The sequence below is a fragment of the Seriola aureovittata genome, chromosome 6 (genome assembly GCF_021018895.1).
Source record: "Seriola aureovittata isolate HTS-2021-v1 ecotype China chromosome 6, ASM2101889v1, whole genome shotgun sequence".
NCBI classification, from domain to species: Eukaryota; Metazoa; Chordata; class Actinopteri; order Carangiformes; family Carangidae; genus Seriola; species Seriola aureovittata.
In genome coordinates this window covers 25,421,286-25,443,368 of record NC_079369.1, presented here as the reverse complement: position 1 = coordinate 25,443,368, position 22,083 = coordinate 25,421,286, and the positions used below count along the sequence as shown (strand labels likewise).

Here is a 22,083-nt window from a genome sequence, read left to right as displayed (position 1 = left end):
CGGGTTATCACACTGAAAGACCTAAATACGAGAAAAAAAACATTTAATTTTAAACATTTTAAATGTTTTTTAAAAAATAATTTCCCACTGTCCAGAAACATTTCAGCCTCAGAGACAAAGACCAACAGCTGGACCCTCAGAGTTTCAAGGTTTGAAACAACCTTCATTATTTGTTGTTTATCCGTCAGGAGCTGGACTACGGGGCGCTGTATGAAGTCCGCACGCCGCACTTCTACGTGGAGGCCAATAAGATGCCGACGGCTCGGGTGAGTGAGAAACAAATCTGTACTTTGGACCCTCAGTTTAATCAGCACATGATTACTGAATGCTTGTCTTATTATATAATTTAGTAAATAATTGACAGATTCAGTTCCACTTTAAGCTGTTAGAGATATCAGGATGGGCAATAGGAAATGGGGAGGAAGAAAAAAAAAGAATGAAGGAGTGTAGAACTAGTTGAAGCAACTGTATATGGATTTAAAGTTTTTAACAATTAACTGCGGCGCCCCCGAGTGGCAGTAAAGACAGCTTGCGGCAGACAGCGGGGTTTTCTCATTGTACTACAAAGCTCATGCCAAGAGATGCTACAGTCATTAATGTTCTTCACTGTGGGCCTGTGAGAAAGTATTTCTTCAGTGTGGAAGTAAATGTCCTCATGCTGCGTTTCAGTGCACGGTCAAAGCTCTGTACGACTACCGGGCTCAGAGAGAGGACGAGCTGTGTTTCCCCAAACAGGCGCTCATCCTCAACGTGGACAAGCAGGAGGGCGGCTGGTGAGCGAGTCTCAGCGTGCGCGTCACTTCCTCTGTGTGTGTCCATCAACACGCGCGAGCGCTCGTCGTTGACCTCTCGGTTCTCTTTAAGGTGGCGAGGCGACTACGGCGGGAAGAAGCAGCTGTGGTTTCCTGCAAACTACGTGGAAGAGGTCCCCGGTTCTCCCACCAGAGAGCTGGATGAAGCGGTGGGTTCGGAGTGACTCGGGATTATCTTCCTTTTTTTTTCTTTTTTTTTAGAATCAGTCTTCTTCATTCCTGTGTTTCTCTTGTCTCGTCTCAGTCCACAGAGAACAGTCCTCTGGGAACGTTCCTCAAGGGCTTCATCGATGTCCCCACCTGCCACGTTGGTGAGTCCAGTAAACAGTGATGCTTTACATCAGTGGACAGGTGTGTGAAGGTGATAAAATATTGTTTGAAAAACTACATTTTATTTGTATTGTACCCAGAATCCTCAGTCTAACTGTACATCTCGAGCGCCAGCATTACTCACGTCACACATAGAGCTGATCTTTATAATAATGACCAATAACTTCAACAACGAAGTTAAAAGGACCATGGCTTTGTGTGATGATCTGCCGGGAGGAGCTTCTCTCCTGCGTCTGCTCCTCTGTCTCGTTCTGTTTAGACTCTCACATTCATTAACGTTTTAATCAAAGGCAAGGCAAGTTCATTTGTATAGCACATTTCAACAACAAGGCAATTCAAAGTGCTTTACATAGAAAATAAAAGGCTTCAAGACAGAATATAAAAGCAACACACCTTCAGCTCTGCTTTAAAAGACCTGAGAGTTGCAGCAGTTTGTTCCAGATATGTGGAGCATAAAACTGAACGCTGCTTCAGCATGTTTAGTTTTTACTGTGGGGACAGAACCTGTCCCAGATGACCTGAGAGGTCTAGATGGTTCATAACATGAACAGCAGATCAGAAATGTATTTTGGCCCTAAGCCATTCAGCGCTTTATAAACCAACAGCAGTATTTTAAAATCAATTCTTTCACAGACGGGAAGCCAGAAAGCTAGAAACTTAAAAACACAAAATTTTGCGGTAATAATTTTTACAAGTGCTTTCAGGACACATTATTGTATTACTTAAATACAGGAGACATGATTCCACCTATGCCCCACACGTCATCACACGTCACATCTTAAAGTTGTTGTATCTAGCTGTAATTTTACAATCCAACTTTTTTGCTGCATTGTCATATTTTTTTTATTCTTTAAAATCACATTTTAAGCTGCTTTTAAAATTCAGATTCAGCAAAGGTCAGTTGTTGGACTGAAACTGTCAAAAAGGCTGTGGCCATGTTGTTCACAGAAGGTGGTCACCCCACCTATCCCCCCCCCACCCCCCCCTCCATCTGTTTGTCCAGTGGTTCATAAAGACGGGAAGAACTCCAGGCCGTTCGTGTTCACCATCCACTCCCAGCACCTCTCCTCTCACCCGGTCCAGACCCTGGATGTGGCCGCGGACAGTCTGGAAGATCTGACCGGCTGGGTCGGCAAGATCAGAGAGGCTGCACAGAACGCTGACGCACGGGTCAGTGTGACGCCCTACACACACACACACACACACACACACACACACACACACACACACACACACACACACAAACGCGCAAGGAATTTCCATATTGTTGTCAGCCCTGACTTAATGTTGTTGTTTCCTTATCTCCATGGTAACAGATGCAGGAGGAGAAACAGATGGAGAGGAGGAAAAAGATTGCAGTGGAGCTGTCGGAGCTCGTGGTTTACTGCAGACCCGTCCCCTTCAATGAAGACAGTCAGAACCAAACTTCTCTCACTTCTCTGGCTTTTCTACAGCTTCTGTGTTTGTGTCTCATTGTCTCTTGAATTTGCCGCTGTCGTTCGCAGAGATCGGGACGGAGCGAGCGTGTTATCGGGACATGTCGTCCTTCCCAGAGACGAAGGCAGAGAAGTTTGCGACGCGCGGCAGAGGGAAGCGCTTCCTGCAGTACAACCGCCGCCAGCTCTCCAGAGTTTACCCCCGAGGACAGAGACTGGATTCGTCCAACTACGACCCGCTGCCCATGTGGCTCTGCGGCTCCCAGCTGGTCGCACTCAACTTCCAGACTCCAGGTCAGTGTTTGTGCATTTATATTTGTGCGTGTCTTAGCCTCTATTAAGATAAGATACACAAAGAGATCCTTTTTCGACTCCTGCCTCTGGTCTCAGCGAAGCCAGACTGCATCATATGGGATGTAGACAGGTTCAGTTTTTACATCCCACAAATAGAAACACTCGGGTCCAACTCAATATGTGTCTGTAGATAAACCCATGCAGCTGAACCAGGGCTTGTTCATGCTCGGAGGAAGCAGCGGCTACGTCCCCCAGCCCGACATCATGAGGGACGACGCCTTTGACCCTTTCGACAAGGACACGCTGCACGTGGAGCCAATCACCATCCAGCTACAGGTCAGACTGATCACGGAGAAAACAAGAAAAAGTCCTCAGCTTGGATCAAACTAGTAGTTTGATTAAAGTTAGTGTATCTGTCTCTCACCTTCTTCCATGTCTCCCTCCAGGTGCTGGGGGCCCGTCATCTGCCTAAAAATGGCCGCAGCATTGTCTGTCCCTTCGTGGAGGTGGAGATCTGCGCGGCTGATTACGACAGCTTTAAGTGCAAGACGGACGTCGTAGGTAAGACGGTTAAAAAAAAAACACAACAGTGCTCTTCACTTCACATTCATGCAGCACTGGGCGTCCTGACTCTCTCTCTCTCTCTCTTTCTCTCTCTACACCCCCCACCCCCCAGCTGATAACGGTCTGAATCCTGTGTGGGTCCAGAAGCAGTTTGTGTTCGACATCCATAACCCCACCTTCTCCTTCCTACGCTTCACCGTCTACGAGGAGGACATGTTCAGTGACCCCAACTTCCTGGCACAGGCGACCTATCCTATCCGTCTGCTCCGGACAGGTGAGCGTTCGTTTATCACCCCCTCACCAAACACAAAGCTGAGATTGGACATTTTTACAAACGTTGGGTTATGTTCAATCACAAAAAAATTTAGATAAATGGTATTTTTTATATAAATTATTCTTACAGTCAGAGCTCCAGCTCTTTTTTTTTTACTTTAGGTTAATATATATATAAATTAATATCGCCTTAAATCATATACGTCCTGGTGTGCATATACACCCAACACATGCATGCACATATATATACACAACTAAATGCCAACAACTAGGAGTAATTACACGTCATTTCCCTCCCTGGTGAGTGATCTGTGTTGTGTGTTGTGTGTTGTGTGGTGTGTGTTGTGTGGTGTGTGTTGTGTGTTGTCAGGCTACAGGAGTGTACCTCTGAAGAACAGCTACAGTGAAGAGCTGGAGTTGGCGGCACTTCTGGTCCACATCGAGATCGTCAACGCAAAGGTACACAACAGTTGAGTTCCTCTCTCTCTCACTGACAACTGATATCAATATCATCGTATAATGAAGAATGATTTTATTTTGTGCATCAATCTGCATCACAGTATGGAAAATTGTTCCAAAACATCACATAAAATGAGCCAATTAGTACCGTGATGAGTTATTAAGCAAAAAGCTTGTTATTTATTTTCTTATTTTCTTATTTATTTATTTATTTATTTATTTTTCTAGTACAAAGTCAGTAGTTTGAGCCAAAAATATGATTATATTGTCAAATAAATAATAAATAATTCTTAACATGCTGTAATTATCACTTGTGATTGACATTTTTTTCAAAAAAAAAAAAGGCTATTCAATAATCTATTATTATATAATCTGTTATTTACAGATGTGGCTGTAAATAACTGATTATTGAATAACCTTTTTATTGCTTATTTTATATTTCTTTCGTATCTCCAAGTTGACTTTTCTTCTTTTTTTTTTTTTTAGGTCAAAATGTTCATATTTGTCTTCCCAAAAATTTGTCTTTTGAAATTAATGTCACAATATAATTAAGAATATTTGTGTTTTATTTGTCAATTTATTTCACTCTCTGGAAAACCGTTTCACAAATTATGTAAAATTAATAATCATGTACTGAATCAGAAAAATCTTTAAAGCAATAATTCAAACTCACTTTGTTGGGATTTTATACAATTTACAATGAATCAGAGAATTTTGTGGAAAAATAACAAGTGACTGGCATTTTCTACATTGACTATTTTATAAACCGAATAATAAATTAAACAGTAATCATATTATTCAGTAATATCAAAAATCATCTGCAGACCTTTTTTGTAAATATTTTTGTATAATATTTACTGTATATTCTATGTTTATATATAAAATGCATTCATGCAGGAGGAAGACGACGAGAACTTGTACACGTCTATCCAGCTGCTGCGGGATCGAACCAGCGAGCTGTCCAACCAGGTTTCCCTCCTGGAGAGGTCGGGCTCAGCGGACCTCAGCTACCAGCAGAGTCTGGAGGAGCTGAGAGCGGCTCAGGATCAGCTGAGTGAGCTGATGGAGGCTCGAAACCGCAGGTGACTGATCATACCACAAAGAAACCTGTACTGACTGACATCCAATTAAATTACACGTATTTTAGATTTATTATTTATGCTGAAAGGATTCATTGATCCAACGGAATATTAATTAACAATTTTGACAAAACATTTTCTGGTTGCCAGATTTTCACATGTGAGGATTTGCTGTTTTCTAACTTTTTTTATTTGTTTGGAAAACAATAACAATTATTTTTTTAATTCTTTTCTTAAAACATCTTAAAATGTCTTTTTTTTTTTTTCGAGCAACGGTCCAACAACCTTCAGTTTACTATCACAGACGACTAAGAGCATCAGAAAATATCCACATTTCAGATCCTGGAACCAGTTACATTTTGATGATTTAAGAATTATCAAAATAGTTGCAGATTAATTTGATTCCATTTCCTAGATTTATTAATCAGGTAATTGTTTCAGCTCTTATTTTTTATATATACTTTTATATATTTGCATTAACATTACTTATAATACATACTGTCCTTAACATGGCAGGAAATATATATTTATTAATCATTTTTTTGTTTTTCATTGTTTATTTTGTGTTTATCATAATATCGACACATTTTAGCCCAAAACCTATTAACATCGAATGTGATTGGTTTAATTTAAAACCTCAATTCAACACAAATTTTTGCTGTTTTTGTCTAATTATTAATTACTTATCAAAATTGTTGCAGATTAATCTGTTGTCAAATCCCAAATCAAGTCCTTTGTATAATCTAGCATTACTAGATTAGATTACTATTACATTACTTATAAACTGTATTTAACATGACAAAATGTCCAGACATGAGCACAAACCAGAGCTGTAAGTAACAGTAACATGAGAAATAATCCGCTTTTTTTCTTTTCTTTTCCAGGCTGATGGAGAAGAAGAGGAGGGAGAAGCTGAGGCAGCAGGTGGCAGCAAAGCGCAGTTAATCCTCCCGTCCACCAGAGAGCGAGCGACTCAAACGCAGACGGCGCCTGACGCTTGCTGCCGCCAGGTGCTGAGCAGCGACAGCCCGAGAGAACCAACGGGCTTCCTACAGCAGCGACATGCAATCTGTTTATAACTGATGACAAACACACACACACACACACGTTCCTTCACAACAGATTGTGAGATTTCACAGCAGCGTGCTGAGCGAACAGCGGAGGAACAAGTGAGAGTGTGAACCACAAACAGAAGCATCTCATGGACGAAAACAAAGCAAACAAAAAAAACTAAGCTATAAAAACAATCACAGACTTCAGGCTGGAACACATTAAGAGTGAATTGATGTTTTCATGACAAACAGCAGACAGGACAAGTGAAGGGTTCTGAACACCGACAAAAAATTGTTTTACTTGTTAATTCGCGGCGTTAGAACTGCAACAAGTAGTCGATTAGTTAGTTAATTAACCCTTGGACAGAAAGTTTAATCGTCAACTATTCATCGAATAATCATTTTTTGAGTTAATTTACCAAACATTTGATGGTTCCACCTTTTCAAATGTGAGGATTTGATGCTTTTCTTTGTCGTACGTGACACGAAACTGAACTGTTGGTCGAACAAAACAAGGCATCTGTAATCGTGATGCGTCGGTCTGGTAGAGACGCTTGATGTAGTGAATGTCACCTACTTATCATAAATATGCTGTTGGCCAACTGCCACCAGAACAAAACCTCACAAAAGAAAATCACATCTCAGTTTTACAACAAAGATGAACCCTGTCCAGGACAGTAAAGAGTAAAAGAACAAACAAACCTCTCTTATGAGTTAGGATTTAGATTATTGACAAGTTTAGAAAACTACAAAACTCAAATAAAAATGTAAATTCAGTCCTTAACTCATCAGATTTGCTCTTACTGTGTTTCAGGCTTTAGTGAGAAAAACAGGATCAAAGGGAGAAGAAATCTCAGGTTACACAAACGGAAGGGAAAAAAAAACGTGGTCTGGATAGAAAAAGGGAGCAGTGGGCACACGTGGGAAAAAGGAAATATCATGTATGTGCCTTTGATGAGTGTAGTTGCTCTAATGTTTCAGACTGACTGCTTTCTCTACAACTGGAATAGTGGCCCTTTAAGGGACAACTACTAACAAACTGGAGGAGGAATCAGACCACTACTCATGAAATGGGTTCCATAGGGATTTAAAGACTGACGTCTGTTCCTCCAAATCAAGACCAAGTCTTTCATGAACTCCGCCCTCAGGTGACGGGGGGGGAGGGGCTTCCTGTCACTGCTAGTTCTACCTGGGACTGTGTTGAACTGTGTCAAACAAATCCTCACCAAACTACACCGATAAGGTCTTTTAATACTTCTTCAAAGGGCTCTAAACATACGAATACTACCTTTATAAAGAAGCATGAGAACAGCGAGCGAGCGGGGGGAGGAGGAGGAGAGAGGAAGACCACGTTCCTCCCCTGGATGTCACCTGCACACGGACTGAGGTGTGTCCACTTTGACTGGACACACACACACACACACACACACACACACACACGCGACAAACAAGGGCTAATCACAGAAAACTAGCGAAGCACTCTTTTTAACCTGCCGTCTGAACCACGCCACTGGGACCAGCTCCCATCATCCGGCTCTAATCAATGATTGTGGTTCAACTGGTCCTGGATCTGCCAAATTTGACCCACTGCATGGCTTCATATCTAATAACACCCCACCCCCACCTTCTCTCTGTAGCTACTCCACCTTCCCATCATCCCGTCTAATTTCTCATTGTATATAACTTTTATTTATCAGACAGGTGTAGACCCTGTTTTAATAGATGAAAGAACACACTAGGAGAATGATAATGGACTTCAGATTGAAGATACTGTAACTTTATGTAGAAATTAATATTGTGTACTTGGAGCTCCCTTTAAACGTCCCCATAGACACAAACCTCTCTCTTTCTCCCTGCGCTGCAGTTGCACTGGGTAGGGACTTCTATGCAAAGGTTGTCTTCTTGGCCTATAGCCATTGTGTATTAGGCAATTTGACTCAAGGTGTGGTTTTCTCTCTGTATCTATGCTAACTGTCCAGTATTATTACTCTGCATTACAAATCCTGTGCAAGTTTCCATTTAATAAAGCTCTTTCATGTACGCCGGTCTGTTGTATTGAGACGAACACACATGTCCATGTGCTGTTTTTTTATATAATACATACAGTCAAAACTGACAATTCAATCCAGATCTTCAGATCCTTAAAGAATATGTTTAATTATAAAACCACTATCAATATAATCACCTACAGGGTTTCAGCATCTGCTCACAGTATGTTGGACACTGAAAGACCTGTTGGTAGATTGATAACCAGACCCAACCAGTGACATGAATATGGATATGAAAGAGCTGCTTGCTGGGATGATGCCTGCTTGATGTAGCTTTAGTGAATTATTCACTTCCAAGTAGATGGAGAGCAGAAAATTAACCAAATTTCTTAGCTGATGATTTAGTGGATAAATTAGTTACTTATAATCTGAAAAGGCAAAACATCAGGGAACCATAAACATGTTTTGAAAAATAGTTCTTCTTTTGTGGAACCTAGATTGTTGACTTTGACTTTGACTGCACGTTTTATAAAAAAATACATTTTATTTCTACCCAACACTTATCCAATTTGGTTTCTTTCTTCCCAAAAGTTGGGAAAATCCAAATCTGACCAATGAGCTCGCTCTGTGTCATTTGTGATAACCTGTGTGAGTTACAGAGGGCCGACGTCTTGATTGGCTCTACTCTCAATAGAGAACAGCAGTTTGGACATTAGCGGTGGCTGTGGCAGTCTCTTGTTGTAAATGATCTACTGTGTGAAGCAAAAAGTATAGAAAATTAAGAATAAATCACAAATAAACTGGGTTATTGTAGGAACATAAGAAAGATTACATGTAAATGCACAATTTAAGTGCTAAAATATCCACTCTCTGCTTAACATTCAATCATCAGTGTAATGATTAGCTGATTAATCGGTTGGTCTGTTTTAATAATCAATTCATCAAGTCAGTGAAAAATGTCAAACATATCAACGTTCCAGCTTCTCAGTTGTAACGATTCGCTGCTTTTTGTCTCGTGTAATAGTAAACTGAATATCTTTAGACCATTTATATGAAACTACTGAAATGACTTGATATTTAATATAACATTTTAGAAATAATGTATTCATATCTACATTTATTTCTGTCTGAAAATGATATTTTAGACTAGACACTGCTGACACTGCGTTCAGTATCAAATAAATTACAGTTACATGTTAGAAAACCTAGAAAACCATTGATATGAATAAACACAGAGCAAACATGAATTTCTGAAATAATCTAATAAATATCTAAACCTGAGCTCATTATTATAAAATCACAATAACAGTTTCTTTCAGGTTATTTTTATTTAATAAGAGCATTTTTTTTTTTATGTCCAAAAGCTTCAAAATCATCAGTGTTTGCTAATTGTGAAAGAAAAATGACTATTTATGAAAGCTTTATGAAAGTTTTTTGGATCTCAGAGTTCACCTCAGAGATCAGGTCTTTCTGTGTTTCAGTGCAGCACGAAGGATTACTCATCAAACAGGAGAGGCTGGTCCATACTGAGATTTTCAGTGACAGAACAGTTAACCATTTACCTCCCTCCTGTATACTATATATACTACTATAGGATGGAATTTCTGCAGGAGGGTTCATTTTAAACCTTGAGCATCTTCGACAGTTCTTCTGACCATGCTCCCAAGATTTTAGTGGGTAGTTTTATTTTTAAGTAAATACTTTGGAAATCCAGTGACAAGACGATGAGTTCCCTGCAGCATGTGAATCCCAGAGTGAGGGGGATCAGAGCCTCACCACACAGCGCTCTGCAGAGTTTGGCTGCACACATCACACAAGAGATCACACAGGTAAGTGCCAGCAATCTCATTTATTTATCTACTTTTTACACTTGGCCTCAAAATCCTGTAAAAAAAAAAAAAAACAACAACTGTGGTTTGATTTGATGAGTAAATGCTGGACATCTACAAACATAAACCTCGATATAAGAAAGTCCACAACTTATATCTGTTGTTGCCTTCAGATGCAAAGAGGCTAAAAATGTCGAGTCCAGGTGGCTGCAGTTGACAGCTTCCAACAAACCAATGAAAAACCTTTATTCAATTATTCAAGTACAATTTTTAGGCGCATGAGTTTTTCCATTTTGTACTTCTTTCTATTTCACTAGATTTCACAGGAAAACATTGTATTTTTGCTGCTTTATTTATCGGACATGTCTTGCAATACAAAAGCTTTTTTCTAATTTATCATTATAAAGTAAATGTCGATTTCACAGTGTAATGGCTATAGAACTATGAAACCATCTACAATCAGACTGGTTTCCTATAAGCCTCATTTTCACTGTGCAGTTCTCATTCTGCCACCGGGTTCAAGATCTTCCAAACACTTCCAGATTTCCCCATTATTTAGGATTCTTTTAAATCCATGGTGGTTTTATGATCCAGACTGGACAAACCCTTCCTGCATTAACATGTGTTGTCCTGCAGATGGCGCAGAAATCCTTCAGAGAGGTGATTGATGTCAGCTCGGGTGACTCCCACCAAGCAGGAATGAAACCCATCTCATTTGTTCGACAGGTTAGTTTTGTCATTTGTGCTTTTGCCTGATTCTGTGAGCTTTGATTGGACATAAGATCAGGAAACTGAAATTTGTAGTTTTAGGATGTATTGGTGCTAATCAGAGCTGTCTGTGTGATGATGTCATTCATCTATTCAATGCATTTGTTTTTAAGAATTTTAATGAATATATTTATTGCATTTTTTGTCAGTGTCATGCTGTTTAGACTGCTGTTATTTTATTACATTGTTGTTAACAACAACATATTATAATTTTTTTTTATGGCTGAACGATATGCAAAAAAAGAATCATATTGTGATTATTTTGGCAGATATTGCAATTCCAATATGAGTCTCAATTTCAGTTGGAATGATCATTTTTGCATTTAATTTTCATAATATATATATATATAAATAAATGATGGGACTTGTACCAAAAAAGCATGTTCCCTTACATTTGTATCATATGATTTGTTGTTTGATTTGTTGTTTGTCTGTTGTGACACATTTGATCATTATAAAAAAAATTGCAGCTAGTTTCTGTTATATGCTTTGCAACCATGTTTTCTGTTGCTGCTTTCCTGACTAGGATACTGTTGTGAAAATCAAAAAAAAACAAACCTTTACTAACCAAAGTTGTATGCACATTCTCTAACTTCTGGGCCTATTTTCTCAGGTGTTGGCAGCGTGTCTGCACCCTCAGCTGCTGAGAGACAGAAGTCTTCCTCTGGACGTCAGGCTGAGGGCTCAGAGTCTCCTGGACGTCTGTGAGGGAGGAAGTGCGGGTGAGGATCAGAGAACGGTCTTTTCTGTACAACCTGTCTCACATTTAAAACATCAACAAACTGTATAGAAACAGCAACATCCAACGACTGATCCATTAGGTTCCTACACTGACTCCTCCGGCATGCCTCATGTCAGGCAAAGCATCGCTGAGTTCATCACGAGACGAGATACCGAAATTCCTTCATACACCAAAGACGTCTTCATTTCTGCTGGTTCTCAAAGGGCCTTGATGGTAAAAATGCGCTGTCATTATAGACACCACACTCAGCTAATATCTACTGGTTTCTGGATGTTAAAGGATAATTCTGGTCATTATTTCTATCACTTATGGTAAAATTGTATTCATCAAGTTAATCGCTGAGATCTGGGAACACAGCAACAAAGTAGTCAAGACAGAAACTCAGCCAGATGATCTAAACCAGGGGCTCATCAACTAAGGGGTTTGCCAAACATGAACCACATAATGCTGATCAATATATCAATAATCAATACAACAATTTCACTGTTTAGCTTCATTTTCTCTAAAGAATAAGCTTGTTTTGGGTGGCTCACCCGGTAGAGCGCGTACCACCATAATATCTCCATGTTCTTAGATATCAACAATTAATGTGTACGTAACTGATCGAAATTATAGAGAAATTAACAAAATAAGACCCAAGTTGAAATAAACTAGAATTATCCTTTAAACTTCCTAATGTGTTAGAAAAGGGTTTTTACACCTTATCCATATATATATATATATATATACATACATACATACTTTCATATTTTATGCACTTTAGACCTCATTTAACTCACAGTGTACAAACATAATTTAAAATTATCACACAAAACTATGTATTTCTCTGCATGAACAACCTATAAATACTTTTTTTAAATATTAAAAAAAGAAAAAAGAAAAATTATCCAAATGTATTTTATTGTATTATTACATCATTGTTGAGGATGCAATGAAGAAAAACTTAAATTAAATCCAAAATCACAAAATCTAATATTATTATTCTTAATCGTTCTGTTGTGTTAAGGTGCTTTTGAAGCTGCTGGCCAGTGGGGAGGGGGAGACTTGGACCGGTGTGTTGACCCCCCTGCCCTGCCCTCACACACTGCCCATGCTGCTGGACGATGCCGGGGTGACGCTGGCGCCGTACCGGCTGATCGAGGAGCGAGGCTGGGCTGTAGACCTGGACGAGCTGCAGCGAGCCTTGACGGCTGCCAGGCGGCACTGTGAACCCAGAGCCATTTACATCAGCAACCCAGGAAACCCCACAGGTAAACATCACACAGCAGCGAGGTGAGAGACACCTGTGTAAACCTCCCTGCTGTCATCACCTCTGTATGCTGCTGTTTGTCTCTGCAGGTCATGTGCAGGACAAGAAATCAATAGAGGAGGTGATTCAGTTTGCTGCAGCTGAGAGACTCTTTCTGTTGGTTGATGAGGTGATTATAAACTATAAACCGGATTTCATTCAGTAACTGGCAGCCTGCTGCTCACACTAAAGTATCTACCCCCCCCCCCCCCCCCCCCCCCCCCGCACTGCAGGTGTACCAGGACAGTGTGTATGGGCAGGACACGCAGTTTATTTCCTACAAGAAAGTCCTGTTTGAGATGGGAAAAGAGTTCTCAGAGACAGTGGAGCTGGTCTCCTTTCACTCTTTATCCAGCGCCTGCGTGGGAGAGTGAGTTCCTTGATGGTCATTGTCATTTTGTGTGCTTCCACACAGGACTCTTTCTTTGTGATAGTGTTTCGCTAATAGACTGTATATAAACACGCTACTGCTTGCTACGTTATCCGTTGCTCTTTTATAATATTGTAAAAACTACAGCCAGATATAAAAAACAACACAAACCTTTTTATCGCCTTTCATACCTTCCTTTTGTCGCTTCTTCTTTCTTTTCTGTGTGAATGTAATACCTCAGTAACGCCTTAACGGACTTTCTTCAAATGTGGTAAAAGCATTCACTTGTTCTCAAGCATGAACTGGTTATATTTTGGTGGCTAAAGGTCAAAGGTCAAGGTCATGGGGTCCTCACAAAATGTGGCTCTGGCCTTGTGAACGCAATATCTCCAGAACTCCTCGAGGCAATCCCTTCAAATTTCTCACAAATGTCCATTTGGACTCAAGGACAAACTGATTTAATTTTCAAAGGTCAAAGGTCAAGGTCAGTGTGACCTCACGAAACACTTTTTAGCCATGACTCAAGACTTCACACAGCAATTATGACATAATTTCACACAAATGGTGAATATTTGATATGACTCTGGACAAACAGGGATGTAACCTGAAACTAGTCTGAAAGAATCTGTTTTTTTGGGGGGTTTTTTTTAGTTGCATCAACCCACCTACTAGAAAGTCTATACAATATATATTAAATCTTCAAGTAACTTCTCTAAATGTGCCCTAGGTGTGGTCTGAGGGCAGGATTCATGGAGGCAGTCAACATGGACCCTGGGGTGATGCATTACGTTGATACCATGCTGTGTACTGACATCAGCACTCCAGTCATGGGACAGCTCGCTCTGGATCTCATGGTGAACCCGCCGAAGCTTGGAGACCCTTCCTATGACACGTACAAACAGGTGACACACATCCCCTCCGGTACCGGGCCCTGTTCTATGTTTTATTACAACTTACAATCTCTGTCGTTCTTTCCATCGAAGGAGATTCTCCTCACTCAGACCACTTTGTCCCAGAATGCTCAGCGGGCTTGGCGGGTCTTGAACGGTCTACCGGGGATGAGCTGTCAGCCTGCGATGGGGGGAGTCTACCTTTATCCCAGTTTGGATTTACCACCTGAGATCATAGAGCAGGCCAAGGTGGGAAGAACTGGTAACACTTTATAATAATATAATGATAATTATAAACTTCATTTATAGAGTATATTTCATACAAGAGATGTAGCTGAAAGTGCTTTCCAATATTAAACAAATCAAATAGTAAAATAAAATAAGGGCGGATTGAAAGACAATGAAAGACAATAGAAGATAAAATAAATAAATGAAAATAAAAACAGACACCAGTAAGAATAGTAAAATATGAGAAAATCAATTAAAAGCCAAGTCAAATAAATACATTTCCAGGTGTCATTTAAAAATGTTCACTGAACATTTCTTACGGCAGGGTATTTTAAAGTTTAGTTAAAAAAAAAAAAAAAAAGCTTCACTGCCTATTTTCTTGTGCATGAAATTTTGAATAAAAACATTCCCCTAAATCAGTGATGTAGTTTTGGGGTTGAAAGCTCAAATCCTTGAATAACAATGCCAGTTTATGAATGAAGCACCATTCAGACACAAGGCATGGAGGCATGGAAACACATCACAAACAGAACATTAAGATGACATTAAAAGAGCATTTACTAACAACTTTTTTTGGAAATGTTTCCCTTTTTTTTTTTTTACAGACTTCCATAATTTATCTTAGTAAACATTATTTTTTCTTTTACTCTCGTCAGTGTCACATTATTTATAGAGTTACGTTGTGTGATTTTCAGCAAATGAGCTGAAACATGCATAAACATTTAGCGGTGCAGTGTTAACAGACATGGTGGGGTTGTTGTGTATATATAACAACAGATAATCAGATTCAGAGTCAGATCACTGAAAAGGATTGTTGCTCCTCGCAGTGGATAGATACTTTTCCATTTTATGCCAAAATAAAAGTTAATTCGAAATAAATATGAATAATAAATTGCAGTCCTGCAAGGAGCATTAATATTTAATCAAATAACAAAATACATATGTAGTGGTTCTGTCAGTTACATCAATAATGAGATACTGAAACATTCACATCATCTCTGTTTTTAGATGTCAGAGGTGGAGGCAGATGTTCTGTACTGTGAGAGGTTACTGCAGGAGGAAGGTGTATTAGTAGGAGCAGGTTGTCAGCACGGTGCAGCGACTGTCAGACACCACCTGAGGTAAGAGACGTGAAGCTGGCCACATCAGTCAGGTGCTGTATGTAGCGCTGTCTCTAACACGGCTCCCTCTCAGGTTATGTGTCCTTGTTCCACCTGACACTCTGGAGGAGGTCCTGGCTCGCCTCGGCTCCTTCCACCTTCGCCTCACGGACAGATTTCCTCGCTCCGACACAGTGGTTCTCAAAGTGGGGTCCGGGTAACCCCAGGGGTCTTGGAGGAAAGTCCCTGAGGGTCCCCAGCAAAAAGGGGAATAATTTATTGTCACTGAATTCCATCCAGTGACAGAATGTATGACTATTTTAGTTCATGGGTTTCAAAAACTCTCTTTAATAAAACATGCAAAAGCAAAAATCTTATCAGATGGGGCTCTGTGGTCTAATTTGTTTCAGTTCAGTGTGGACAGAGATGATGCATTACAATTGTTGCCTGGTTCAGTCACTGAGTCATTTACAGAGGAAAACGAGATAACAAAATATTACTAGAGATTTGGAGACAGGAATATTGTTGTGAAGTGTCACATATTGATTATGTGAAATAAAATTAAAAATAAATAAACAAAAGTACAAAAAGAAAAAAGAAATACCATCACAACAGGAGTAAAACTGGATGGTATAAACTGCACCATAACATTTATCCTTCCCCAGAGGTTATGAAGATTTATGTGACAGTACTACATGAAATAAACTATGGAAATAAAACACTACGACAATTTACAAGGTACATGATATGGTAGATATATGAAAGAAATGTGACCAAAACTCTGTGTGTTGATATAAATCAATGTGTATAAAAATATGATAACACAATATTTGTGTGTGTGCAGTGTGAGGTTTTGGAATGGAGGGCACAGGTGCCACAGACACAAACTCAAAAGGTTGGAACAAGTTTTATGACTTAAAAACAAATTCAATTAAAAGTTAATACTAACATGAATTTAAACACTCAACAGGTGTGGCAATCTCATCACAGCCAAAATATAAAATCTGAAGAAACCTACAGATGTTTTGGATTTCTTCAGATTTTACAATGTTTTAGTGTTAAGGTACAATCTGTCCCTACGCTATTTTAAGTCAAAGGTCAAAGGTCAAGGTCACGGTGACCTCACAAACCATGGTTTTTGCCTTGTGAACTGATATCTCAGTAACACTTTGGGGGATATTCTTCAAATTTAAATATAAAAAAGGATGAACTGATTAGATCATGGTGTTCAAAAGGTGAAAGGACAAGATCGTGGTGACCTCACAAAACATGTTTTTGGCCATAACTCACAAATGTATACACTAATTATGATATCATTTCACTCAAAGGTCTATAAGGATAAAATTAAATGATAACATTTTATATCCAAAAGGTCAGTGATGTCACTGTGACATCATAATGTTCTATTGTCTATTATTCAATGCTGTAACTCAGGGAGATTGTGACCATATTTCCTGCAACTTGGCTGGTTGGTGGAGGGATACAACCGTGGGGTGGTAATTCTAGTTTTTGTTAAGTTAGGTAGTTGCAACAATAAGACAAAGATCAGTTTGCTGCAGCTGGAATTAAACTTCTTCACAGGCACATGTAAAGGTGTCAGTACAGATTTGAAATGGTGACCTTTACGTTTGACACAAATCGGGCTTGCACATTTGATGGAGGTGACAAAATATGGAAATCACCAAAATGTATATATTTTTTGTTTGCCAAAAAGTAATTCCCAAACAAAGAGATGTGCAGTAAGTATCACTTTCATCACAGTCTATGTTTATTAAAAAAAAAAGCCAAACACATCATCCATGTGACTAACAAACAGGGAAACAGGAGCTCTTTGGCTTAAAACTGGAGCCTCAAATGTCTTTAAAGGTCCCATATAGTATAAAGTGAGTTTTCCATGTCTTTTTTTATTATAAACAGGTCTAGGTTCAACATTAATATTGTGAAAGTATCAAAGTCGACAGATAAATGCACACAGCCTGTATTCAGAAACTGGGGCACATTACACAAAACACCTTAAGTTAAGTTATTTTCCTTAAGGTTTACTTAAAATGTTAAGTAAAGGAGAGAGGAGAGGCTCAGAGCCTCCTCTCTTCTGATTGGCTCACTGACCTGTTGTTACTAGAGCTCCATGTAAAACTACACTGAGATGGTCTTTGGTTCTTAAAACCACAAATATATCTTCTTATGGCTCAACATTTCATATAAAACACAAGAAACGTAAAATATGGGACCTTTAAAAACACAGTGGTGTTTCATCAGTGCTTTCAGACAGTGAGTAGAATTTGCTTTCGCTGTGTAAATTGATTTGAATGGTTTATAACAGAGTCAGATCGTATAAGCAACACGTGTTCAGTTCATCCCTTTGGCTCATGCGCCAATGCATTTAAATCTCATACTGCAGAACACTGTGTGGTGAGCGGTCTGGAGACGAGGGGTTAAAGCTCCTCTTTCTTCTTTAGGATTATCTGCCGCACCATTTCAGCTATTTTGGGTCGGATTTCTTTGACAGAAACCTTTGGTCCCCAAGCGTCCACCACTTTGCCGTTTACATCAATGAGATACTTCCAGAAGTTCCAGTCAGGCTCCTTCCCAGAAGACTCTGCAGAAAACCAGAGGAGAAGAAAGATTTAAAAACATTCTTTCAAACAAGGGTTTAGCATCCATTTGGACTTCCACCTAAAAACAATTTCCCCCTTCTTCTGTCCCCTCTCATTTCTTCCATCCCACAAGTGTGTCTTTTCTTTCTGACATCGCTTTTTCTTCTTTTTGTCTCTGGTATTGTTTTTCCATTCCAAGTCCCACTTGGACTCGAGGATGAACTGATTGGATTTTGGTGGTCAAAGGTCAAAGTTCAAGTAGTCAGTAGTCAAGAGTCTATCTTTGTGAAACTAGCCCCATGCACCGACAACATCACATCTCACTCACCGACAAGATACTTGTAGACGTTGTTGGCTCCAGTTCCGACGACAGCGATCTTGCTGAACAGAGGGAAGGAGACTCCGTAGACTCTGCGTACGAAGCTGTCGATGTCCTTGTCGCTGCCGGGCTCCTGCTGCCCAAACTGGTTGCAGGGGAACGCCAGCACGTTGAAGTGATACGGCCCAAAGTCCCGATGGAGCTGCTGCAGGTCTTTGTAGTGTTCCTCGGTGAAGCCACATTCACTGGCTACATTCACCACCAGGGACACCTGAAGCCACATAGATGCACTTTAAAAACACTAGGATAAAACCAGCAGCAGCCGGGGAACTGTGAACAGCTGAAGTACACAACCTTCTCTGCTCATCATGTTAGCTTGTTAGCTTTCGTTCGCCTCAGATATGACTATAAGTGAAAGGAAGGACAGAGTTATAGTTCCTGTTTTGATACCAGGGTCAATCTTGTCCTGTTCTTGTGAATGTGATATCTCAGTTACACCATGAGGGAATTTCTTCAAATTTAACACAAACATTCACTCGCATCAAAGATGAACTGATAAAATTATGACATTTTATATCCAAAAGGTTGAAGGTCAACTTCACTGTAACATTGTGATGTTCTGCAAAAACAGTGTGACCATATTTCCTGCAACTTAGCTGTTGGGCGTGAGGCAATAATTTTAGTTTATATTTTTTTACCAAGATGATTTTCTTTGATACTGTGACGAGACATTATGATCTTTTTCTTCTTGATGTCCTCCATCGTCAAATGTTTCCAGGTTGAACAAAGGAAACTAACTATGCACATTTACTCAAGTATTGCACCAAAAATTCTGTGTGTTTTCTCCCTCTCTCTTGTTCCAGTAATCATCTCATGAAACCTCTGATTTATCATATCTCTATTATATCTCCATATAAAGTAGTTCGAACTAGCCCCGCCTCCACCTGCTACAATAACATGGTAATTAAGCATTAAGTATTAACGATCTAAAAATATCTGATATATTTATATATCAGTCACAGGGGTGAAATTGTACTCTTACTTTTGATATTTAAAGTACATATTTTACACAAATTTAGCTGATTATACTTGAGTATTTTTACTTTAACTTGTAATGGAGTACTACACTTCTTCCACCACTTGTTTAGCCGTTGTAGATTAGAAAAAACAAGATTTTCAACTGCTATTAAACTGCTCTTAAATTGATTAAGCATCCAAACACCTGGTTTTGTTTGACCATCAGTTTAAAACTCATTAATATTCAGTGTACAGGGATATAAAACAGAAACAATCAGAAACTCTTCGCACCGAGACAATAACTGCTATGTTTGGTTGAAAAATGTTCTTAAACAATGAATCAATTATCAAAATGTTCTGCTGTTTGACGTATTGACTAATCATTCAGCACTACATCACAGGAAACCAGACAGTTTTTATCAGAGGCTGCACGTCTGATCAAATTCACTGCTTTTCATGTTTAAGTTTCCATCAAACATGTAAGCGAGCAGATCCACAGCATAGACAAAGTCAAGCTTGTTAGTGCAGGCAACTACATGCTACAGCTTCATGCTTCATGCTCAAGGTCAGTAGGGGAGAGTTTCTGCAGAGGATTGAAGAGCGGCTCATCACTACAACATGCATTTCATTTTCCCTCAGTCTACAGTTTGACGATCCCATCATCTAGTGCCGAGAGGCACGGAGCCTCCTCTCTTCTGATTGGCTCACTGACCTGTTGTCACTAGAGCTCCAGAGAGAAGCCTGAGAGAGGAGATGTAAAACTATATTGAGATGGTTTTTGATAACAACCACAAATATATCTTCTTATGGATCAACACTTAAAAATAAAACACATAAAAAATATAAAACATGGGAACTTTAACCAAGCACAGTGAGGGGGATACATATTTTTTTATTTTTAAAGGTGTTCAAGAGGACCAAATAAAGGAATTACATAAGGTCTTCATATCGAATTTTATTTCTATATGAAGTATACTTTTTTTATTATAAGATTATTTTGACTACAATCACAGAAATATTGTGCTGCCCACAAATGACTTCATTTCTATTTTTCTATCTTCTGCTCAGCTTTATTTATCTTGAACTGCGCTGAACTAAACTTGATTAGCTAACTGAAGTAATGAAAAGCAATTGTAAGTAGACACAGTTACACTTAATGATACAGCCTGTGATTTACTGTAATTTCATTGTATGAATCAGGCACGGATTAAACACTAAGTGGTTCACCATAAAAGCTTTTGTTAATGAGTGAAACTACAACGTGTACTGTACATTAAACAGTAATGATGAGGTCTGTGGGCTGTAATATAACCTGTGTCTTTAATTACACTGTACGAAAAAGGTTGTTAACAGCATTGAAGTTTTGTAACGCAGTACTGTAGCTATAGGTAACCTAGTATATGTACCTCCAGTGCAGACCAGTTAGTGATTTAGTTTTACCTGATTCATACAACAAATCAGTCAGTTAATACAAGGCTGGACAATAACCCATCAAATGCTGATAATCAGCATAATGTATAAATAGGTTTTCTTTTTGGTCCTGCAGCTCTTTAAAGGAAGAGCAGTGGTCAAACAGTCCGTTGGGGAGGATGCAGGAGGATTTTACCCAATCTTAGCATTATTGTCTTATAACTGACCTATAAAGCTTCAGTAAATTATGTATTAACCATAAATGAAGCTATTAATCAATCTCTTTATATAATTGCTGCCTTATGTGAAAGTGGTGCCCAAGTATTAAACTGTTCCCTACAAATAAAACCATGTATGTAAGACTCCTACAAGATAATTAAAATCTGCAGTAGTACAGGTAGTGTGCTGTATCAGTCGATTAAGACTAACCCGGTCTCGCGATCCCTACCTTGTTTGAATGAAAAGTCTATGAAGCAGCTGCAGCGGCTCTGCAGGCCTCTTGCCACGTAGGCCAGCGGGGCTACATGATGGGACATCCCGAGCAGGCTACAGTCAAACTGAGTTAGTTACATCTAAAAACATGATGTTAAGTGGGAGACGAAGCAAAAATAATTAAACATTCTCATGCAGTGCCGACTGACATGCAACAGGACAGACTCTGTAGTAACATCACCGGTGTAAACTGTTAGTCTATATTCAGCTGTTCGGAACCAGACTTACCGAACCCCGGTACTTCTCCAGGGACACTAACTTCCCCCTGCTGTTCACCACTTTAAAAGTATAAAAGTCTTTCTGTTTGCTCTCAGTGAGGCTGAGTAAGGTCAGTAACACGGCGAGGGCTCCGGGAAGCATCTTTACAGTCAGACTGCCAACACAGCAGCAACAGTGAGGAAACTTCTGTGAACTCCTGCGGTAGTTCTGTCCCGGTAAGTCAAGATACAGCAGACAGACAGGACAACACTTCCGGGATCGACGTCACTTACAAAATAAAAGCCATTATTCATGAATTTGTGTTGATAATTTGACCAGGCACCAAAAAACTAACCAGTACTCTAGAGTTGAAATGATTAGTCAATTAATCAATTAAGTAACTGGTGGAAAAAATAGTGGCAACAGTTTTGATAAACGATTAATCATTTGAGTCAGATTAAAAAAAAAAAAAAATCACTTGTACCAGCTTCACAAATAGTTTCCTAGTTTTCTATGATTGTGAAATCAACATTTTGGGGGTTTTGACT

At 39.4% G+C, this 22,083-nt stretch overlaps 3 protein-coding genes across 3 annotated transcripts in view; 2 read left to right on the top strand and 1 right to left on the bottom strand.

The window, feature by feature from the left end:
* LOC130170781 (1-phosphatidylinositol 4,5-bisphosphate phosphodiesterase gamma-1-like) overlaps positions 1 to 8,339 on the top strand; it is a 36,084-nt gene extending 27,745 nt beyond the window's left edge. The window contains exons 20-32 of the mRNA XM_056378410.1: positions 189 to 266; positions 670 to 773; positions 865 to 961; positions 1,057 to 1,123; positions 2,146 to 2,312; positions 2,459 to 2,555; positions 2,648 to 2,872; positions 3,063 to 3,208; positions 3,319 to 3,433; positions 3,549 to 3,710; positions 4,080 to 4,168; positions 5,066 to 5,250; positions 6,132 to 8,339. Of these exons, the coding sequence (XP_056234385.1) occupies positions 189 to 266; positions 670 to 773; positions 865 to 961; positions 1,057 to 1,123; positions 2,146 to 2,312; positions 2,459 to 2,555; positions 2,648 to 2,872; positions 3,063 to 3,208; positions 3,319 to 3,433; positions 3,549 to 3,710; positions 4,080 to 4,168; positions 5,066 to 5,250; positions 6,132 to 6,192 (1,593 nt within the window). The 3' untranslated portion in view covers positions 6,193 to 8,339. The remainder of the gene's footprint in view (positions 1 to 188; positions 267 to 669; positions 774 to 864; positions 962 to 1,056; positions 1,124 to 2,145; positions 2,313 to 2,458; positions 2,556 to 2,647; positions 2,873 to 3,062; positions 3,209 to 3,318; positions 3,434 to 3,548; positions 3,711 to 4,079; positions 4,169 to 5,065; positions 5,251 to 6,131) is intronic.
* A 1,672-nt stretch (positions 8,340 to 10,011) lies between these two features.
* Positions 10,012 to 17,096, top strand: LOC130170788 (alanine aminotransferase 2-like). The gene is made up of 11 exons (XM_056378422.1): positions 10,012 to 10,116; positions 10,753 to 10,842; positions 11,498 to 11,606; positions 11,706 to 11,839; positions 12,633 to 12,876; positions 12,965 to 13,044; positions 13,148 to 13,284; positions 14,012 to 14,186; positions 14,268 to 14,423; positions 15,411 to 15,523; positions 15,597 to 17,096. The coding sequence occupies exons 1-11, from the start codon at positions 10,012 to 10,014 to the stop codon at positions 15,721 to 15,723; spliced, it is 1,470 nt and encodes a 489-aa protein (XP_056234397.1). The 3' UTR covers positions 15,724 to 17,096.
* Positions 17,097 to 17,246: 150 nt separating this feature from the next.
* On the bottom strand, positions 17,247 to 21,820 carry gpx7 (glutathione peroxidase 7; the record flags this gene model as incomplete). The annotated part of the gene is made up of 3 exons (XM_056378645.1): positions 17,247 to 18,101; positions 18,428 to 18,689; positions 21,566 to 21,820. Coding segments are annotated over 3 exons (681 nt in total), but the record flags the coding sequence as incomplete, so codon positions are not given.
* Positions 21,821 to 22,083: the final 263 nt, after the last annotated feature.